At 42.2% G+C, this 15,170-nt stretch overlaps 2 protein-coding genes and 1 long non-coding RNA gene across 3 annotated transcripts; 2 read left to right on the top strand and 1 right to left on the bottom strand.

Moving 5' to 3' along the window:
• The first annotated feature begins 1 nt into the window (after position 1).
• LOC116615640 lies at positions 2–2,668 on the top strand. The gene is made up of 2 exons (XR_007311976.1): positions 2–267; positions 2,447–2,668. It is a non-coding gene; the product is annotated as an uncharacterized LOC116615640 (long non-coding RNA).
• Positions 2,669–5,957: 3,289 nt separating this feature from the next.
• On the top strand, positions 5,958–8,403 carry LOC5520494 (cytochrome P450 10). The gene has a single exon (XM_001640379.3). It carries the CDS (start codon positions 6,191–6,193, stop codon positions 7,739–7,741), a length of 1,551 nt encoding a protein of 516 aa, XP_001640429.3. The 5' UTR covers positions 5,958–6,190; the 3' UTR covers positions 7,742–8,403.
• A 1,486-nt stretch (positions 8,404–9,889) lies between these two features.
• On the bottom strand, positions 9,890–11,705 carry LOC5520596 (orexin receptor type 2). Its single transcript, XM_001640264.3, has one exon. It carries the CDS (start codon positions 11,061–11,063, stop codon positions 10,020–10,022), a length of 1,044 nt encoding a protein of 347 aa, XP_001640314.3. The 5' UTR covers positions 11,064–11,705; the 3' UTR covers positions 9,890–10,019.
• Between the last annotated feature and the right edge of the window lie 3,465 nt (positions 11,706–15,170).

The raw sequence follows: 15,170 nt of genomic DNA, 5'->3' as shown, positions 1-15,170 counted from the left end.
AACCACGTGATCAAGAGATGATCGATTTCATGATTGATTGAATAAAGAGAAGGTTAACCTTAGACAAAAGGGGGGCGTCAATGGTTCGGATAGTAATAAGAAACACCTTCAACCCGCTCTTGCTTTCAGAGTGAAGGAGAGGAGATATCATTGAAGCTTAACTTTTGCGTGTTTTAGAAAATTGCATGCGTAGATAGGATGAGAGAGGGAGTTTGGTCTTAGCTGTGAAGCAATGGTTCACAGCACCACACGGGGTTCAAAGTTTATGTCATAATAATAATAATAATAATCGTTTATTCATACTTTTGTAGCATAAGCTAAATTACAGTATGTCGGCCGATGCACACTACACTTAACAATGTATAAATAAATACTGGAATAACTACTGGAAACGAATTGTGATAAAGTTATTATACCTTTCAGTTACACCAACTGATTTATCCAAACGGCTGCAACCCCCCCTTAGCGAATAACCATGGGCGACCTCAGTCCCAGATTGTATTATATATTTTATAGGCTCAGTGCATCTTGCTTTAGCCATGAATCGACGGCACAGTTCTGCTCTGCGGACTGTAAGTGAGTCCATTTTTGCTACTTTGAGCCCTGATTCATAGCTAAGGCAAGGGTAGATTATTCGAATAGCTTTTCGTTGTACTGTTTCGATAAGCTCTGCAAGGTACTCAGGAAGGGAGGCCCAGACAGGAGCAGCGTACTCAAGGACTGACCGAATTAACGAGCAATAGATAAGAACCATATCTGACTGCTGGACACCTGCCTTCCTGAGTACCCTGAGGGCATAGAGGCGCTTGCTAGCCTTCTTAACAATGTGGTCAACGTGAACATTCCATGACAGATCTGCTGATATATGTACACCTAATAGCTTGTAATATTCAACTTACTCAACAACTGCGCTCCCTAGGATTAATCTTTGGGGGACAGAAGGTTGGTACTTTAAGAAATTGATCTGAAGCTCTTTGCATTTCTTGGGGTTCAGACGCATTCCCCTTGATGACGCATATTCCTTGATATCATTAACAATAAATTGTATGTAACTGGGAGAGCATCTTGGAACAATTTCAAATACGGTGGTATCGTCAACATATTTAACTCTATTAGGCCACCTTGCAAGCATACGGTTGACTAAGATTGCAAACAAAAGCGGAGCCGATTTCGTGCCCTGGGGAATACCCCCATTGGAAACAACTACAGATGACAATGCATTGCCTACTCTTACACGTTGAGGCCTATTTGAGAGAAAACAGCAGATCCACCTTATAATTACATTATGAACGTTAAGCAGTTTCATTTCGTTCACTAATGCATTATGATCAACCAAATCAAAACCTTTAGAAAAGTCTGCAAAGAACACTCTTATAAAGCAATTACCTTTGTCTAAGGCAGCTAGTATAATATGGAGCATATAAACTAAGGCATGTGTTGTTGATCTGCCTGGCATCGAAAACTGCTTAATGTCCAGGTTCTCTGCAACTTGATTCATCAGGTGTTCGAGAGTGAAGCCCTCTAGAATTTTGGCCAACGGTGACGTAAGAGTAATTGGTCTGAGATCATCCTCAACTGTCTTGGGTGGGGTGACCTTGGGAGTAGGAATGACCAGGGATGTCTTCAAGATCTCTGGAACACGCCCTTCTCTGAGAGAGCTGTTGTACAAATCACTCACAATCGGAGCTAGTTCAAATGCAAACTCTTTCCAAACTCGCGACGGCACTTGATCTGGGCCAGGGGACTTGTTTGATTTGATTGAGCGCAGAGCTTTATACGCCTTCTCATCAGTGACAAGGAACCCAGGGGGGACATAGAGGTTTTCATCCGCCAGACTACTGATATCGAGTGGGGCAAAGTGTGACGTTAAGCTGTATAGGAGATTATTAAACTGATCACAGAGTGACTCTATGGTGGGAGTGTCTTCACTCAATAGTTGGTGCCACCATTCAGATGTGCTAGACAATCCCCCAATAGCTTTCACCTCACACCACCACCGTGAGATGTTAGTGTCCTTTAACGAAGCGACTTTCGCGCTATAATAATTATGCTTACAGTTCTTTACTAGTTCTTTAACACTGTTACGGATTCGTTTAAAAATGGGAGAGTCTTTTCCATGTATCCGTAGAGCCCTTTGTCGTTTGGTAACCAGGCCTTTGAGCCTACTCGAGACCCAAGGCTTGTCTGTTAGGCACACTTTGATCGATTTAGCTGGAAAATATATATCAACGGCATTTTGCAAGACACTATATAGTAGACGGCATTTCGCATCTGCAGTAGGTGCGTCCAATACATAGCTCCAATTGTATCCAGTAATCCAACGCCCAAATGCGTCCATGCAACTAGGTCTCATATCTCGTCTACTAATAGTTTCCGTAGAAGACTTTATTGTTCCCAACGCCCCAATAGGTTTAATAAGAACAGCATAGTGATCGCTTTTTCCGAGGTCAAGCCCTGAAGACACAATTCTGAGCGCTATTCTAAATACAACACTGAGCTTTTACTTTCAACAACCGAGCTCTACAAGTTCGGCGCGCTCTCTCCGGGCAAGCACGCTATCTCCATGGTACCATCAGTCAATTAACAATGCAGAACAGTTTACGTTTTCATCCAAAAGATGCGGTATTAATCTACCTCTACCTTTTAATCTACCTTTCTCACGAGCCTCTCAAAAATACAGAACCTACAGAAAAGCCTTGATAAGACGGGAGTCTACTAGGTAGAATGGGGATATCAGACCAGACTTGACTTGTCCGACTTTACTCGTCCGACTTTACTTGTCCGAGACTACAGGTAGGCCATTCGAAGAAGTGAGTAAGTTGGACACTTTTCCCATTACCAGGGCAGTAGGTGACACAATGCTGAAATCATCGCCAGATTTTATAAACAACAGCTTTGATTGTCTTAATAAGAAAAGGATAATGAAATAACACGTCTTCCGTGTTTTTCACCTAGGAAAATACCTTGAAATGTCCACCGAGGTCAACCCTAAGGAACCAACCCTCCTCGTCAGCCCGATGATGGGAGGGCATGGACCCAAGCGTCTGTAATTCTACTACAACATGGATGGGAAGTCTGTGGGAGAACTTAGGGTGCGGATCACGAAAAGGGACGGCAAGTCCTGGTGGATATTTCACAGCCAGTATCACACGGAAAACGTACGGGACAGGGAGTGGCACCTGGGGTTGGCTAACCTGGATATCCCCGGGGAATATTTCAAGGTAATACGATCTTCAGTGTCCTTTTGATTGGTTTCCTTGACGCTTTGTATTTATCAAATCCTTCTCTTCGACTCTGTCTTTCCTTTTTTTTTCTGCCTTCTGTCTGTCTAAATCATTCTCCTTTTATTTTCATTTGCATTTTCAGCTCACGTTTGAGGCAGTTGGTAACGACCGTAACGAGCAAGGCGTGATTGCGCTCGATGACATTTACACCGATCCTGGAAAATGCCCAACACCTATCCGTAAGCACAGTATACTATGTGCAATACAGCGTAGTTTCCGAAAACAAAGGTCACTCTTAACCTTTAGTCATTCGGTGCTTTTTAATGCGCAATGGCTCGAGTTCCCTAGTACATTGTTGGCATCGTGTCCCCACCTCAATGGGCCTAACGTAGGATACAGTGCCAAGGCCGTTTGCTCTCTCTATAACTCATCCCTTTCTATCCCATCCAGAGCGAAACCGACGACTCCTCCTCCTTGCAAAGACATCAACCTAAAGTGTGATGAATGGGCAAAAAGGGAGAATGTTTCAAGAATCCAAACTACAGAGCTTCGTCTGTGGACGTAAGTTATTGGCACCAACACAAGCTACCAGCCGATTGACATTATTCATTACTCTGGTTAAATAACGCGGCTATTTCTGCTATTTTGGTCTTTTGATTGATCCGCGCTAGGAGAGGGGTGGTTTGGGGAGGGTGTGGGAGGAGATAGAGTTTACAAGCATAGATATGAAATTCAGATAATCTGACCCTCTCCCTCGGCTGACCGGCCGCCATGTTGGAAAAAGGCTATGCAGGGTCCCACAAAGAACGTCCCTCCAACTTCCCCTCCCCTCTCTTTCTCTTGCTACCCCGCTCGCGTATAGCTTCAAACCCAATAATGGCTGCTGATTAGCCGATTGATTGGTCGATACCTTAAAAAGAAAAGAACATCTTTTTGATGGCCACCTAGCTACGCGCCTAGCCAGTAGAGCGAATAGACCGAACCCCATCTTTTGAGATGTTTAGGCATTTTTGTTAATTGGCGCACCTATGGAACGCCAATCGTACTTTGTACTTTTTTGTTTCTAACCCCACAATATCTCTATATAGTGCCTAAATAACATTACCTATTTTATCTATCTGTGTGTGTAGCGCCAAAATGCGTGGATAAAGCCGAGTGGACCGCCAAATGCGGCGGTTGGGCTAGTTAGGGAGAATGTGACAAGAGCTCCAAATGGATGAAAAACAATTGCTGCAAGTCTTGAGTTAATGGTGAGCTTACGGGACATGCAATATAGAACTCCTTTCCCCACTTAAGTGCGTGAATATCGCTAATTTCACGTTTCTATCTCGCGCTAAGGATCCGCTTACTTCACTGGTTTTATCACTGTAGCGCTTTAATGCCTGGAAAACGCCAAGTGAATCGCTAACTTCACTGGTTTTATCACGCGTTTTCCAGGTGTTAAAGATAAAGCAGGGCTGATTTTAAGGGATGGGAAAGGGGAGGGCCTCGAGGGGGGAATGGATTTTGGGAGAAAGGAGAAGATGAAGGAAATGTGATTCACATATTGTGTAGTTTAAAAAAATATCCATACTCCCCCCCCCCCATTGAGGGTATTAAAGGTATGACCCCCACCCCTCTCGAATTTCCAACCCCCTGGAAAAAATAAATACGGTAAATGTTAAGGAAAACGGGCATTCCCGCTCCCGCCCCCTCCTCCCTCTAGAAATTCCTGGGGAGTTTCCAATCCCCTCCATTGGAACTACACATTGTGCAGGGTAGTGGTAATCCTCTTGGTTGAGAAATACGATGTTGTTGTTGTTGTTGTTGCTATTGCTGCTGTTACTGTTGTTGTTGATGGGGTATTTTAAAGCCACCTTCTGTTTCAGCTGGACGTAAATGATCGGATGAGCCAAAGGCCGAAACGACGTGCTGCTAAGGTCATCTATTATATCTCGAAAAAAGCGTTGAAAGTTTAGCTCTCGTTCTTTGTTTTAATAGTTATTGATACTTCCATATTTACACTTTACAGGACGGACACAAATTCTTTAGTTTATGCTTTATAGAGTTTGATACATCAATTGGAGAATCATTGTGATGTTCTGAAACCTCCCCTTTTCCCTATGTTTGCTCTCGAGGAAAACATCAAGTCATGTAAATTTCTGTTTATGATATGTTTTGATATGTATTATTGTTATGATATGTAATGAAATGGATTATTCAGTGAATTTTGTGCCAAAAAAGAATAAAACATATAAATACAGACATCAAACGATTTATTATGGACTGGAAAAGCGCGCTTAGTTATTTTATGATGATTATTATAATTTATCAGGAGAGAGACCCCGCACTATTATTATTTTGCGAAACAAAATGCTCTTTTGTTCGCGTTTGTTCGTATTATGCTTGACGACACGTAAATCAAAACAGAAAATTGACACAAAAACAAACTAACAGAAATTAACCTGTACTAGAAGGGAATGATTTTAATATAAAAATATTAGTATACATCTCAAAAGAGTGTCTTGAAGTACGCCAAGAAGAAATTCAATGTGCTTATTTTAAAAACCAAAACGCTTGTCGCATAAACGGTTTACTCGAAGGTTCTGTTCGAAGTTTCAAGCCGTCAACGAAAAAATTCTAAGTTGCAATATTGAAATATATTGTACTTATCGACTATAACCAGACGCAAGACAGCGTAACCCTTTTTTTATATAAGAGACATTGCATCGTCTTTGATATTCAATAACAAATCTCGCACACATGGAGTGTCCCGTTTGTACCCTACTCTCTGTGGTTTTAGAATTTGAACATTCAAAACGAATTCAAAACGCTGTATGTGCTTATTTGTCACGCTATCCACAACAACAAAGAGCCCTAAATTGTTTTCTTTCGTTTTGCATAATGCCTATCTCGAATGCCAATGTCAATAGTACAATTCGTATGCTGTGATTTATGATCTTTATAGTGACCAGCACTCCGTCCAGATGCTGCTTACAAGAAAAGGATGCAGAAGGGGCAGTAGGGCTGCTTTTCGCTGTCTCACCACAGTTAATAACGCAACAAACAAACCCGAAACCATCCTAGCATTTGACCAAATCCCTGGGCCTCCGTGTCTCCCTCTACTGGGCACATCCTGGCAGACACTGTTAGAGACAAGAAGCACAACATTAGGCAAAGCAATTTTCAATTTGGAGAAGAAGAACTTCGAAAAATACGGCAAAATCTTGCGCCAAGAGTTGCCAGGAGTGGGTTCAGTTGTTAGCATCAGTGACCCCGACGATGTACAAATGGTGCTCCGCTCGGAATCTAAATTTCCTAAGCGGTCTCTCCTCCCGTTGATAGACCAATATCGTCAGCTAAGACAAGTCCCTCCAGGTCTCGCGTTTGCAGTTGGCGAGGAGTGGTACAAACACAGAACTGTGCTTAGCAAGAAAATGCTTCGACCTCCCGAAGTAGCCGCTTATTGTCCAACCTTTGACGCCATTACGAATGAATTTCTCATAAAGATACATAAACTGCGAGGACCTGCCAACTCGCCGAAGGAGTACGAAGTTCATGATCTCGAAAACGAGTTGTTTCGTTGGTCATTTGAAAATATCTCGACGGTTTTGTTCGATAAACGGTTCGGCTGTCTCGACGATCACGTGGATCCGGATGCACAAGCGTTCATTGATGCTGTTGGTGATTTTTTTTCATGTATCTCCTCTCTGTTGTTGATCCCACAATGGTTCCATAAAATATACGAGACTCCCACCTACAAGAGATTTATCCAAAGCATGGATACGATGTATGAATACACTGGAGCTCTTGTGGAGGAGAAGAAGATAGAACTCATGAAAACTGAACTGGAGAGTTCGGAAGATAAACCCGATTTCTTCCGGTTCCTTCTCTCCAGTGGTAAGCTCACAGAGAATGATCTCCTAGCCAGCGTCATCGATCTGCTATTCGCTGGCGTCGACACGACTTCAAACACAATGCTATGGGTTCTCTATATGATGAGCCAAAACCCCACTGAGCAGCAAAAACTACATCACGAGGTCTCCACTGTGCTCAAGCCTGGGGAACCTATCACTGTGAACACCCTCTCAAGCCTGCCTTACCTTAAAGCTTGGATCAAAGAGACCCTGAGAATGTATCCCATTGTCGCAGTTCTACCCCGTCGAATGGAACAAGACCTGATCCTTAGGGGATACCATGTTCCTGCAGGCACAACTGCTTTTATCCATCAGGGTTTCATGGGCAGAGACGAGGCTTTATTCCCTCATCCTAACAGTTTCCGTCCGGAGAGATGGCTGAGAGGAGAAGCGCCAGTCGAGGACAGGGTCAAGAACACGTTCGCGTCCATTCCGTTTGGGTTCGGTCGCCGGATGTGCGTGGGGCGACGGCTGGCGGAACAGGAAGTGCATGTGTTGACAGCGAGGATTGCTCAGCGGTATGAGGTGACGTACCCCGAGGGGGAGGAAGAGGTGGAGCCGACCATGATTTTATTGACCGTCCCGGACAGACCACTGAGGGTCAAGTTCAACGAGCGTTAATAAAAGTTTTCTAACACGTTATTATATTGTGCAAGTAAAGGATACTAGCCTGCTAGCTGGCTCTCATTCGGGATAACAGTTTTTATTTTGGATTGTTTCTCGACCATCGGGAACCCTGTGGCGCGCAAAGGGACGAGGAGCACTGGGTCAGCAGGCGGCTGGTGAGCTACGAAAGGACGGACTAAAAGACTGACAATAACAGACGGACACATACAGATAGACAGACGGACACATAAGCAGATTTACAGACGGACACAAACGATAAGACATCACGGATATCATTTCGTGATGGCGCATAATCCAAGGAAGATTATACTATTCCGGTTGCGGAGCAGTAGATGTACAAAGTCGCTCGTTGCTCTAACCTAACACTATCATAGTGTGAAGATATAGACACGGTAACGCCCGGGCATATCACATCCTGTAAGACAAAGTGCGGATGGAGTGTTATCATTATCTTTTTATCACTGATAATCAAGTTTTAGTTGTCTCACCCGTTATTGTCTGGTGCAAAATGCATGCCACTTTGCAAAATAGAAGAAAACACTTATTTCCCGTATACGAGAATGGGTAGATAGCATCAAGTACTATAAAAGTAACTAACTTTAAACAATAAGAAAACGAAATCAATATAATATTGTATGTAACGTTTGTGATATTCATAAAAAAAAATGATTGTTATTTTGAATCGAGGCGGGTGGATGAAAGCGCTTATTTGGGGGAGGAAGGGTGTTGGTGACGGCGCTTAGTTGGGGGAGGGAGGGTGATGGTGACGGCGCTTATTTGGGGAAGGGAGGGTGGTTGTGACGGCACCTTTTTTGGGGAGAAAGGGTGTTGGTGACGGCGCTTAGTTGGGGGAGGGAGGGTGATGGTGACGGCGCTTATTTGGGGGAGAGGGAGGGTGGTTGTGACGGCGCTAGTTTGGGGGAGAGGGAGGGTGGTGGTGACGGCGCTTTTTGGGGGGAGACAGGGTGGTGGTGACGGCGCTTTTTGGGGGGAGACAGGGTGGTGGTGACGGCGCTAGTTTGGGGAAAGGGTAAAACATGGATAGATATCTACTAAGAGCAAAATTCGCCGAATGATTGCAAGGATCTTCTTCGTGCCCGGTTTTCCTGTTTAGGGGAAAGATACGCCGATTCACAGTTTCGAGGACTATCCCAAATACTGAAGCTTCCTAATGATGTCACTTTAATATCCGTCCGCAGCTCGACCTTGACCCGAGTAAGAGTAATCCCAGAGTGCAAAAAAACAAAAACAATCTCGATCTAATCTGTCTTCCGTAGCCAGACTACGGCAGCTACCTGAGGCTCCTTCCATGCCTTCGACTCGACCACGTAGTATCTGCGCTCTCGTGAATCAGCATTTCAGCTGCCAGGAGGGTGATGAGCTTGAATCATTTTTATTTTTTTATTATTATCATTTTTTACATAAAGTTGTTCAGAGAGAAAATGGCGGAATTCATATGGTTCCTAGAAGTAAAAGGTACCTGGATGAAAACGCATTTTACGCTAATACTTTCTGACCAAACCCTGGCGCACGTGTCTCAGCGGAGTTGAAACATCTAAGGGGGTTCTTTATTCCAATTTAAATATATTATACGGAACAAGAATTGATATTGTTACATTTATTATCCAGCAATTTTAGCATTTATGAACCTCCACTTTTATGAACATGCGCATTCTATCCATCGTCGAGATATGACGGTAAATTACCGACCGTGTTCCTCATTAAAAGGTCGACAAACACGAAAGCACCACGTAAGAATGACCTAAAATTAAAGGCGATGACAGAAACGTTTAGAAAGACCAAGATAAACACATTTCTTTCTAACATTGTAAAGAAAATCCTTATTGTCGTACCACGGATGTCTGCGTTTTATATAATTGAATGGGAGATGCGCAATCATACTGAGATTAGGCATTGAGAATTATCAGGTTAAAAATATTGCAGTACTTTTGGGTCATAATAACACGTTTACAATTAATTTATTATAATAAAACTCTTCTTCAAAAACTCTTCTTCTGACAAATGTTAAAGATATGGAAATTTTTTTGCGTAAATGATAATTGTCTTGCAAGTTCTTTTTCTTTAAACGGGAGGCATTAGACGTCTATTCCTGAGTCAAAGAGAACAAAAGAAACACCGCAATCTTGATCGTTTTCTTTTCTTTTTTTTTTTTACATCAAGTACACATCTACTAATGGTCTATTTACAAATAACGCTATATACGCGACCAAGCAAAAATACACTATAGACTATAAATAGCTACATTTGCGTCTCAGATATGCGGGATACCATTCTTTTTACATCTTTTCCTTCCAAAAAACAATAACGTGTTTATTCCTTTTCTTAGGTCAGAGCTCATAATATAAATAGCTACGGGATTAAAAGCACTGTTTGAGAAAAACACCGCAATGCTTAGTGTAAAAAGGCCATCGACTACGGGTTTACGAGGGTCAATGACGAAAAACTCCACTACAAACGCAAGAATCGACAGTGGTAGCATACAAATCCAGAATACCACTACAATTATTATAAGCATTTTGACAAGCTTCGCATTGTAGTCGTGCCGGTGTCTTTCTTGGACGTGTTTTAAGCTGACTGTGCTGCCGATTCCAGCGCTATGCCTTCTCTCCCGCGCTTCTCTGAGCCGCTTGCTCTGTTTTCGCATAGTCTTGATCATGATAATGTACGCCACAGCTGTTATACACAAGGGAATGATTATCAGGGATATAAAGAAGCAAGTCAGGATCTTGAACACGATGTTTGATGGCCATTTCGGTAGGCAAATAAGCCTGTCATCTACTTTCGTTAATTCCATGTAGAATGCCATGGGGAAACCGACAGATAGATAGGTCAATACCCAAATGAGAGCGATTGTAAGTTTGCCTCCTCGCGCCTTCAGCCTCGGCTTAAACGGGGCAACAATTGCCCGGTATCTCTCCAACGTTATGACCGTAATAGTGCAAATAGAGACAGAGAAAGACACATCGTTCATGGGGATTATTATCTGGCAGGCAATTTTCCCGAATGACCAAGAAAAGTAATCTCGTATGATGTACGCTGGAAGGGAAATCAATAAAATCCCTAAGTCGCTGATCGCAAGGTTGAAGATAAAGTAGTTTGTCGCGGAGCTCATCTCTTTGCGAAGCGTCACCGTTAGCGTGATGTACAAATTTCCGATCACTCCGAGTGTGAATATGAAAGAGTACCACGCGAACTGGATCGTAATATAGGGCGGTAGTTCCCTGGCTGCAGTCGAAATGTTCAGCTTGACTTCCTCGGTTACAACGTAATAATGCTCTTCAAAGTCTTTTTCCATTCTTTTCTTATCAAGAATATCGTCTTGATCGTTCGTCCGTTAATTGGATTTCTAGCAGCACTTAAATCGGGTAAACAGTCAAACGACAAATCGTTCTCCTTCAAAGCTCACGCACGTTTGTCGACTTCTAAAAACCTCCTGTTACTTATGTCTTCAACAGCTTTTGTCTTGGATTTCAATAGAACTCTCGATCCAATTCGTCACGACATAAGATCACGAATAAATTAGGTTTATCCCGCATGGGAGAAGGGACTTGGTCTGGTCGTCGTTTCTGATGCTCGCTGCGTTGTTCTGTGACGGCCTTGTCTTATCCTTGCGCGTCTTACGTCGTTGTTGTGGTCATGTACGGTACTTTGAATGTTGTGTGTGTGCTAGACGCTACTCAAGGCAGTTAACCGGCTAACAGGGTCGATCAAGATAGGCCAAGGATTGCGAGGAATCTCATTTGAATAGCTAGTGTTGCCACACAACTCAACAGTGATATGCCAGCTTGATTACGCGGTAATTTGATATCAGGTTATCCCGCGCACGAATACCACCACAGGCCATTCTGACACGAAGTCTGTAATAGGCGATAGCCAAGGGTAAGATCATCGAGCCTGCACGGAATGGCACAAAAGAACACGTCAAATACCTCCTTTACAGCATGAAAACTAAGAAAACACAATATAAGAGTTGTTTTAATAGGATTAAACTATTTATTCAAGAGCTTCCATCAAATAACTCAAGCACAGGAAATATGCGAACTCTTTGGTTATTGAAATATTCGCAGTTACAGCAAAAACTGATGAAAAAAGGTTGTCCCCTTGATGTTTTTTTATAGATCCTCTGAAATTAAAAGAAGAGTGATTTTGTTAAGAATTATTTAGTCTTTTTCTAATTATGTAAAAGTTAGAAACAGACTTATTAAATAAATATTGACTCAAAGAATTGCTTAGAATCCATAAATAACTCCACGTTTTTTTTATAGAGATATCACGTCGCATTGTGCGCATTTCCTAGATGGTAGTCTTGGCGAGACTTGAAAGAAGTAGTGAAAAATAAATATCAGTATGGGGGGCCCATTATCGATTTGTCATCTTGGCTTGATCAGAGAAATATCGCCCATGATTACACAGACAAAAATTAATCAGCCCAAAAGAACACACAATCTTTCTTTCGTATACAAGTTCATCGGTTTATGCAACCAAACGTTTTACTTTGCTAAGCTCGCAGTTTTATTGGGCATCTTTCTAACGTTTCTGGCTGCGTTTTTTACACGTTCAAGTAGCCTACTAGTCCCTGCTTTTCGAAGGGATCGTTTATTTTTTCGGATGAGCAGAGTCGCGACTCCCTTTAAACCCTTTAAACCAAATAGTTTACCAGAAAAAAAAAAAAGAAAAACAAAGGTCATGGTAGAAATAGACAGGAAGAAAACTCTACTTATAGAGTCGACTCTTTTTTGTCTTGTGGATTATTTGATTTCCCTTTTGACCAATAAAGCCTAAAATTGTAATTATACGCTCGTTTTTGTTATGATAGCTTTTCCTCCTGGTGCGCTAAAATGCGCTAAGTGATAGCTGAGAAAAATAACCATTTGGGGTTCAAAGTGTTTTACACTTTGTCAAGAAAATTGTCAATAGTTTTCAAATTAAGATTCTCATAGAGATAACAGCCTCGATAAGACCGTGACAATAAGCGGATTCAGAAGCCGTAATTACCCGTTTTACATATGGGAATGTTTTCCTCCTCTGCGCAAATAGCTGAATAAACAATACACAAGTTTAGAAAACATAGACGCGTCGATTCGAGATATAATACACAAAAGCAACCGACTAAGGGGCACAACCATGATTTTCGTTAAGCTCATAATGACTTTCTTATGCTAATTTATTTCTATTGCGTTAAAAGTTGCGTTGTAAAATAATCGAGGATTATGGCGCTAAACAATCTTGCGGGCGCCGCCGGGCTTGTTTATGATCGCCATAATCCTGAGCCTGGGGGGGGGACCTTTTCACTAACTTTTTCTTTCGTTCAGCTTTTCACAGCCTCGAGAGTGTTAGACAGCGGATGGCTAATCCATGACGTATTTCCTCATAATCACACAAAGCTCTTACAAGTGTAATTAATTCGATCCCCTTCAAACACAGCTCTAGAAAAGTCCCAAGAAAATGTAGCGATATCAGGTGCTTCATTTGAATTTAATCCTGGCCTTCAAAATCAACCTGAAACTGAACTGAAAAAAAAACCTTGTGTAGCTTGTGTCATTTCGACTTTAGGGTCTACTAAATGTTGATGCACTAAGTTTACTAGCCAATGCTGGTCGATTGTTTCTTACCAAAAAAATCGCTGTCTTCGAATGATGTGAGTTTTTTTAGGTATGCACAGCAAGCTTACCGAACATTCTGCCTGCTATTACGCTATCCAAACAAGACCACCCTGTGGGATGCAGTAAATGGCTTTACTGATGGGAAGATTAGAAGTAGCGTAATTAAACAATGCAGACACTGGCGTCGCCAGGGGAGGGGTCTGTGGGAGCATGTGCGGCCCCCCACCCCATAGTCCTTTACGGTCCCTTGCGATTTTGCAGATCACAAAAAAGCAAAATCCTGCATCACTAAAAACATATTGTGAATTCCTTTTAATCTTTTTTATTTATTTCCCAAAACTGACACAATACAATACAGGACATAGCCCCAATGACACGTTTTCTATTTAAGGGGCGACCCCATTTTTCTATTATAGGGTAAACCCCATCTTTTAACCGTATTTTATCGCTAAGACTAATAAATACCACACAGTAGCCATATACGCGTGCACCTAATAGAACAAAGTATTACCTTAAGTATTACCATGTGCTGTGGGACTTTTGATCCTTTAATGAAATCCTTGAAAGTATTATATAAAACGTCGTTCAAAAACCTTTATCGATTTAGCAGATTGTACTTGAGATGTTCTATCTATGGCTAACCTTGTGTTTGGCAATCTTGACCTTAACTCAAAATAGTAACGTGCCCTTTGTGCTTCTGCGTAGAATTTTCAGCTTACCGCAAAGACTGCAAACTGTTTTCAATCAAAGAAGAAAATAAACAGTAGCCTATGCTGTGAGGAGGATAATGGTCAGTGGCGGATCCCAGGATGATTTAAAGAGTTGTTCAATATGAAAAGTTTATCTGATTTCCCGGGCGAAGTCGTGAGAGTCACTATAAAAATGTACGTTTCCCGGATGATAGTGCGCGAACCGAATCACAACGAACGAGAACAAACGAACCACACAACGACGGGTTTACTAAAGACCCGGCCTAGACATCTCACGCTCTTTGTACGTGTGGTGTTCACAGTCACACCACAGGTAGCCCAGGCTCATGATAGGACTTAAATAACACTGTTTGTATCAGCGTGCCCGCCCAAAGCTTGTGCTAACCTGCGTTATACTTTAAGTAACTCGCTTTCTTGAAATCAAAGATCAAAGGGGTAAAAATCGCCTGCGAGCAGATCATGTTTAATGGACTATCTAATGACCCTGTAGTAATTGCGCAGCTTGACCGCTTGCCGGGATTTTCAAGTAATAAGCGATTAGGTGCTTGGAAGACTCTGAGCACAAAAAATTAACAATCATCTAAAACATGTAATCATGTAAAACTCCATAAAGCCCTAAAGGGGCGTATATTTGTTTTTGTCCTAAAAAGGGGGAGCTAAGAAAGAGCACAAAACGCAGCCCGTTTTTTTTTTTGCTGGCTGGGAAAATATTCTACCCGAATGGTTCTGCTGACAAATTTGTTTAGTGGAAGTATTTGTGCTGAGAATTTTTGGGGGTGCTGGAGCGGATGCTGGGGAAAAATAGTCTCGATCGGTTATGCGAGTAATTATTCATGTGCTAAAATGCCCAACCATTGATTAATTGAACGACAAAATATGCCTTTTTAACGTGTTTCTGGAAGGGGGCTCATTGTATGCCCTTGTAGAGACTCGCTTTTGCCCGTTTTTGACACTAGGTATTTGTGGCCCTTTCAAAAGTCTAAGATGCTATAAATTGTATGAATATTACGTTTATCTCTATGACATCTTGCGTCCTGTTACTTTAAGCCTGCGTAGCAAGCACAAAGGGCTGGGGGATGATGAGGGGTA

This window comes from Nematostella vectensis, chromosome 1, assembly GCF_932526225.1.
Source record: "Nematostella vectensis chromosome 1, jaNemVect1.1, whole genome shotgun sequence".
Lineage (NCBI taxonomy): Eukaryota > Metazoa > Cnidaria > Anthozoa > Actiniaria > Edwardsiidae > Nematostella > Nematostella vectensis.
Note: the sequence above shows the minus strand (reverse complement) of the source record. Positions and strands in the feature narration are given on the sequence as shown.